This window comes from Anarhichas minor, unplaced genomic scaffold (genome assembly GCF_050575085.1).
Source record: "Anarhichas minor isolate MPS153535 unplaced genomic scaffold, ASM5057508v1 ptg000002l, whole genome shotgun sequence".
Taxonomy (NCBI): domain Eukaryota; kingdom Metazoa; phylum Chordata; class Actinopteri; order Perciformes; family Anarhichadidae; genus Anarhichas; species Anarhichas minor.
The window spans coordinates 372,619-380,000 of NW_027466448.1; the positions used below are offsets into that span (position 1 = coordinate 372,619).

At 41.4% G+C, this 7,382-nt stretch overlaps 1 protein-coding gene across 8 annotated transcripts in view; it reads right to left on the reverse strand.

Moving 5' to 3' along the window:
* Positions 1-1,275: 1,275 nt before the first annotated feature.
* The window catches only part of zmiz2 (zinc finger, MIZ-type containing 2), a 24,273-nt gene continuing 18,166 nt past the window's right edge, over positions 1,276-7,382 (reverse strand). For 6 of the 8 annotated variants that reach the window (XM_076106917.1, XM_076106982.1, XM_076106890.1 and 3 more), the window contains 6 exons: positions 7,045-7,112; positions 6,882-6,950; positions 6,560-6,801; positions 4,720-4,835; positions 3,630-3,830; positions 1,276-1,989 (listed from right to left, as the gene is read on the reverse strand). In XM_076106917.1, coding sequence (XP_075963032.1) covers positions 1,879-1,989; positions 3,630-3,830; positions 4,720-4,835; positions 6,560-6,801; positions 6,882-6,950; positions 7,045-7,112 — 807 coding nt within the window. In that variant the 3' untranslated portion in view covers positions 1,276-1,878. Of the gene's footprint in view, positions 1,990-3,005; positions 3,070-3,629; positions 3,831-4,719; positions 4,836-6,559; positions 6,802-6,881; positions 6,951-7,044; positions 7,113-7,382 lie in introns of all 8 variants that reach the window. The other 2 variants (XM_076107055.1, XM_076107045.1) reach the window with 2 other exon arrangements.

A 7,382-nucleotide genomic window follows, 5' to 3' on the forward strand; every position in this document is an offset into this window, starting at 1 on the left:
CAATTACAATGTGTTACAAAATATGTGGAATAGTTTACATATTAAAAAACTGGTTTTCCTTCTTTTTTCTAGCAAATTTGCAGTTAAATAAGTTCATAATTTCCCAAATATAATAACATTATTGTGTTGCTCCACTTCTTTCTTGTTGGACCACGACGGTGAACTCATTCATAGAAAAACACAAACGTCAGCGTTTTAGAAAGTGGTATGAAGAAGACGTCTTCCTCGTTAACTGCGGCGCTGCACGTCTGCACGTCACCGCGGGACCTTTTTACAATCGCTTTATAATTCTTCTAACATACAGTATGTATACAGTGCCAACGATGATCCATTATCCAACTAAAGAACATTAAAATTACCATGATTAACAATTCATTTGATACACACACGTTCTCTAATGAAAACAGCCGATTACACAGTACACGAACCCAAAGCGCGGATGGGTTATACACGTCCAGAACACCTTTTTAGAAACATACCAAGAGCTTTCAGATGGCAGAAAAAGCCACGACACAGCGGTTCTCATTTACAGGATGCTGGAGAGGAACCCGACGGAGAGCCGGGAGCGGTTCTTTATATATTCACAGTGCTGAAGGACCTCAGCGCTCCCAAACCTCAGGGTTTAAAAAGAGATACTTTTGTACATCTGTTTATCTTTTCTCTTTTACTCGCTGCCCTTATCTCACATCAACGTCTTCATCTGGTGATATTCTGTGTTTCTCTGTTAATCCCACGAAAAGATCCAAACTCTACCAACGCTGTCCCTTCATCATCTTCATCATCACTGTAGTTTATTCTGACTCAACCACACAAACACTCACTAGAGCACCACATGTGGATTCATCCGCCGCTGAAAATAGTCCTCAACAAAGCTACAGAGATCAGATGCTTCAGGAGATCACTGATCACTGGTTTCTTTTAGAGATGAATAAATAAGAACCGACGGCTTTAATCAACTTGAGCGCCGGAGTATCAGTTTGTTAAATGTCTGTTCCCTCGACTCCTCCCTCCTTGCCTCCTCCACTCTCATCTTAAAGGCTTTTACACTTTCTTTGTTTTTTAAGCGATTAATTACATTTCAATATATATTTTTTAAACTGTTGTTTTTGTCGTTCTTTCAGAAAGAACGTGAATATTTTATTACTCCTTTCAACCGCGAAGGGAAGCGCAGACCTTTCACAATAAAAGCCCTAGATATATAATATTCAAAGGAGAATACGTTGCATATTTACGTGCTTTTAATTTGTAAAGGCGTTTAGACGCGAGGAACGAAGCACAATCAGAGAAATGAGTCTTTGGTCTTTTCATGGGATTAATATTAATATAGAAGAATAAAAGAATATCACGAGCTTTTACTTTTAATGCAGTGGTTCCCAAACTGGGAGGTTGCATCAGGAGGGGGCGGGGCAGGGGGGGGGTAAAATATTACAAGAAAGGATTTTACATCTCTGGCAACTTTAACACAATGTTGATGATTGAATATTTGAGGTAAACGGCAGAAAGACGGCGATCTACCAGGAATGTGCGTGTGCAGTAAAAAAGGGAGTTTGGGAACCACTGTTGAATTAACGTTCCATTGACATCCACACAAACAGCTTCCGTTACCCTCCACCTCCACCACGGCCGTCTAGAACATAAATACTGCGCGTTCACATCCTTCAGCCGCTGGTTTGTGCTATAGTTTAGAAATGCTGGTCTGCAGAGAGTTCTGCATCCTGCTGCACGGGATGAAGCTCAAAGTACAGCAGGACGCTTCAAAAGATAGACTGACACACACGCATTTATACACACACACACACACACACACAGGAAGTGGGCGTCGTCTTCAACCAATGAGGGCGGGGCTACGGCGAAGCGGAGGCTGGAAGATGGAGGCGGTCAGTTGTTCTCGAACAGAGACAGCAGGTCGTCGCTGCTGTTGTTGTTGGGGAGGTCGGGGGGGCCGAGGTACGACAGCAGCTCGTCCGGGTTCGTCAGTTCAGGAAGAAGCTTCAACGACAGGCGCAGAGTTTAAGGTTAAATCAAAACACCAAGTTCACAGGTTTAAGAGTCCGGACTGAGAGGTTAGAGAGAGAGAGATGCTTTTATCAAACGCTGAAGGATGACGTGTACTAGAGCGTAGAAGGAACCAAAGAGATGATTACGGAGCCAGAGGAGGTCGTAGTCTTCACAAATCCTCTGAGATTAAAGTTGTAAATTCATGACACGGAATTTGACAATTTTCTGAGATTATTTAGTCATAAACTTGCGATGAAAAAAACTCATCAATTCTTTGAGATTTAAGTCGTAGATTTAGGAGAAAAACTTGAATATTTTTGAAGATTATAGTCATAAATCTACGAGAAAAAAACCTTCAGAAAAACTCAGATCTAAATCGTAAATTTGCGAGACGAAACCTAAATATTCAGTGAGAGCATAAAGTCACAAATTCGTAAAAAAATAATCTGGAATAATCTGAGATTAAATAATAAAATTTACAACAACACTTTCTCAGAGATGATGAAATTTGAAATGACAAAAAAACGAATAAATTCTTTGAGGTTAAATTCGTAAATTTACGAGACGAAATTAAAATATTCTCGGAGATTAAAGTCACAAATTTGCAAGTGAAAAAAAATAAAACTAGACAAAAATCTTGAATATCGTCTGAGATTAAAAACCTTTCACCTGTTTTTAGTCTGTTTGTGTGTTTAAATGTGGGACAACTTCTCCGCCGCCATCTTGGCCAAGAAGCACCGTGTTACAGAGATTATAGATCTCAGTGATCGTCTTTGATTCATGAAGATCAAAGGAATAAATGAAGTCGTACATTTGCAAGGAAAAGAAGTGAGAAATGATGCAACACCGTGGTAACGCCAGCCAGCAGAGTTATTTTGGTTAGAAGGTCCTGAAAGATGCAAAACACACTTTGTTTTCTTTCATGTTCGGTTTTTTTTGTGTTATTTTCTGAACATGAATGAATTCTAATATAATTCATATATTTTGCACTCGGCGGCTCACATTACCGCAGTGTTTACCGGAGGTGTTTGTGGTGTTGATCCAACCGTGCAAAGTGAAGTGATGTGGGTCCTTAAGAAAAAAAAAAAAAAAAAAACAATACACAAGTTTTCCCGAGTTTCTTTTTTCCCGTAAATTTGTGAGTTTTCTCTCGAAAATCTAAGACTTTAATCTGAGAGAATATCCGAGTTATTTAAACAAAATAGAAGAAGTTAAAGGAGATCAACTGGAAGGAAAACAAAGGAACACGGCTTCAGATATCTGTCACGAGAAGTGAATATTTTGTACAATAATCTGACACATAATCTGGGACATGACGCTCCACAAAACATCTAATTCTACTTTTTACACTTTGGGATTTGTTCAGATTAAACAGATGATATGACTTTTTGAATCAGGGAGATCTAGAGATGCTGTCAGGTCGAGGTTTGGTTATCCTTTGACAGAGCCAGGCTAGTTGTTTCCCTCCGTTTCCAGTCTCTATGCTAAGCTAAGCTAACCGGCTTCGTATTTACAATAAGTAGGAGAGTGGTATCGGTATTTTTAATAGTTTGATAAACCCTCAATTTACAAACAGACTCCTTAATTCTGAGCTCTTCCCATCACATGATCAACAGGTCGGTTACACTCACATCTAGTGCGTGATCGGCGCCCTCCCCTCCGGGGCCTCCCAGAACGAAGGGGCCCTCGCTCTGCAGCCGGGCATTCTGGGTACCGACGTTCCGCTGCGGCAGCGGACTGCCGGCGTCGCCGAGGCCCTGATTACCGTGGACGCCCGAGCCGTGCTGCTGCAGGATGCTGTGGGCGTGTTCGATTCGTCCAGAGTGAGACGTCTGGAGATCAGGAAGAGACACAACAGAGACGAGAGGATCTTTATTTTATGGTAATTAAATAAACAACAACACATTGGATTCACAGAGGGTCAACACGGCGCCTGGAGCTCTTGTTGGTGTTTTTCTTGAGAGCACCAGAAGTGTGCGACGGCCGAGCGGCTGTCTGAGGCAGCCGGTGTGAGAGGAGTGTTTTTCTACTTCAGCTTCAGCTAAAAGCTCTTAACTGAGCTCACGGGCCAGAAGGACGAGACAGTCAGTGCTGGTGACGAATGCAGCGGCAAACTGTCAGAGCCTTTAGACCCGACAGGTCCAGGAAGGAAGGAACCGAACCGACGGGGACGCATTAGAAGAAACATCCTGTTGTTCTTTGGGTTTAATGCAGAGACGTGATGAGAGAATGAAAAGGAGACACAGAGGGTAAAAACGACGGTTATCTATTTGTTTTAGAATTAAGAAGAATGAATGAATCGCAGAGCCGGGGACGGCGGGTAATATTCAGAAAGAAATCTGAATTTACGAGGTTAAAAGTGGTAAATTTATGAGACAAAACCTAAATAGTTAATTAACAAGAAGTGTGAATCCCTGCAAACACAAGCGGTCCTTCAGCACCTCTTTCACTACATTCACTGTTGGTTTTGGTATTTTTGAGGGATTTACTGATGTAATAAAGAAAAAGAACTCAACATCCCTCTTCTTCTTTTATCTTCACTGGTTGAGTTTATTTTTACCTCTAAAGACCCTCAGCCCCTCAGGCTGCTGTCTATTCATACTCAGGCCGTCATTGTGTCATTGTGGTCGACTCGTCCATTAAAGGAAGTGAAGCCAACAGAAAAGGGACATGAAGAGGCTTTTATTTTGTTAACGGAGGAGTAAAGATAAAGTGTGGAACCTGCTCGGGCTGATAGGGGAGCGGAGGTCCGGAGGACGAGTACTCTCCCAGCGTCGGGGTGCCGGGGGTGTTGGGGAAGTCCGTGAATCCCGATTGGCTGGAGAATCCCTGGCTCCCTAAAATAAAAACAAAACAAGAGTTAAAAACAGCTGATCGTAGAACAGGAGGAGTGAAAACGCCTCCAGCTGTGGAGCTTCAGAGGACGTCTTTAACTATCGTTCTGGGTCAGCTCCCATCTAAGAGAGGATCTGACTGATTGTGTACAGTATATATATATATATATATATATATATATATATACATATATATATATATATATATACATACACACATATATACACACACACAGTATATACCACACACATTATATACAGTCCAGAAAGGTCACAAGTACACAGATAAATAGAGATCTTCTGTACCTTGAAGCTATAAAGTCAGCATTAAAGTCTATAAATGTCTCGAGCTGTTATATTTATATGTTGTTGAGTTGTGTCCTAAATGTTCCAACAACAGTCAAACGTGAGAAATCTCTGAATGTTAATCAAAGTAGCGTCATTAACTGACTTTATGTCCCGTTTGAGACGCACTTAAGATCTTGATGGTTTTTAATTCTATGTTTTATCTGGAGAAACAAGCCGATTACTTGTTTACAATTACTCAACGACCAACATTTTTTTCATCAAATTGGCAGAAATGGGCGTCCATACTAGTTTGAGGTACTTGTACTTCAATATTTTAATTTTATGCTACTTTATACTCCTCACTACATCTCAGAGGTACATATTGTACTTTTTACTCCTTTACCTTAAAGTTACTTTACAGATTAGATTTTCACATTTCTTATTTTAAGTACATTTTATTTTCCATACTTTTTTCACTTGTAACCAGTGTAGCAGTAGTATTTGTACAGCGTAGCATTAGTATCTGTACAGCGTAGCATTAGTATTTGTACAGCGTAGCATTAGTATTTGTCCAGCGTAGCATTAGTATTTGTCCAGCGTAGCATTAGTATTTGTCCAGCGTAGCATTAGTATTTGTCCAGTGTAGCATTAGTATTTGTCCAGCGTAGCATTAGTATTTGTCCAGCGTAGCATTAGTATTTGTACAGCGTAGCATTAGTAATCTGTATAGCGTAGCATTAGTAATCTGTACAGCATAGCATTAGTATTTTTCCAGTGTAGCATTAGTATTTTTCCAGTGTAGCATTAGTATTTGTACAGTGTAGCATTAGTATTTGTACAGTGTAGCATTAGTATTTGTACACTGTAGCATTAGTATTTGTACACTGTAGCATTAGTATCTGTACAGTGTAGCATTAGTATTTGCACAGTGTAGCATTAGTATTTGTACAGTGTAGCATTAGTATTTGTACAGTGTAGCATTAGTATTTGTACAGTGTAGTATTAGTATTTGTACAGTGTAGTATTAGTATTTGTACAGTGTAGCATTAGTATTCGTCCAGTGTAGCATTAGTATTTGTACAGCGTAGTATTAGTATAGCATTGTGTATAGCATTGTGTAGTATTTGTACAGTGTAGTATTACTATTTGTACAGTGTAGCATTAGTATTTGTACAGTGTAGCATTAGTATTTGTACAGCATAGCATTAGTATTTGTACAGTGTAGCATTAGTATTTGTACAGCGTAGCATTAGTATTTGTACAGCATAGCATTAGTATTTGTACAGTGTAGCATTAGTATTTGTACAGTGTAGCATTAGTATTTGTACAGCATAGCATTAGTATTTGTACAGTGTAGCATTAGTATTTGTACAGCATAGCATTAGTATTTGTACAGTGTAGCATTAGAATTTGTACAGCGTAGCATTAGTATTTTCTACCTGGCCGGTTGTAGTCGGGCGTGTTCCGGCCCCCCCCGCTCAGACTGTGGTAGGGGGACGAGGCCGGGCCCAGAGCGGCAATCATCTCCATCACGTTGGGCAGAACCATGTGACTCGGGCTGACGGTCCGGCAGCGCTTCAGCACCGGACCGTCGGGCTCCTCCTTTATGTGCAGGTCCGGTTTGACGGGCACCGGCCTCCAGCCGCACACCGGGTCTATGGTGATCTCCTCGTAGTCAGAACTGAGGGAAGAGGATGCAGACGGGTCAGAACATTGAGAATGAATCCATTCCCGTGAACTCCATGTTTTAAACACACTTACTTCTGGATGTAGACGAGAATCCCGAGCATGTACTGGTCCACCTCCAGCCCTTCTAGCAGCGCCGTTTTACTGAGAACCAAACAAACGAACACGCGGTTACGTTTCACGCTGAGACGTTCTGGTTCTAGAAAAAGGTGCAACGAGACCTGGATGCAGAACGTACTTGCACACAGGACATCTCCAGGTTCCTCTTTCGCAATTAAGCTGCAGGTAGGACTCCAGGTCGAAACACTACGAAATAAGAGACATCAGTGTGAGTAGGGACGCCCCCGAAACTTGGTTCTAAGCAGGAACCGGTTCTAAGTGAGTAAAAACACGGAGTTATCTGCATGTATAGGGGTTTGTTTTAGGGGTGTAAGGTACACAGGAGTTAGGGTTTGGTTCTTCAGTTCTCTCTCCGTAGTTGATGCAGCAGACCGGGGGAACCTGCAGGCCGGTCGTCCAGCTCTTGACGTTTCATTTGCGCTCGCCACGATGTGACCGACTCGCTCGCACAAAAAA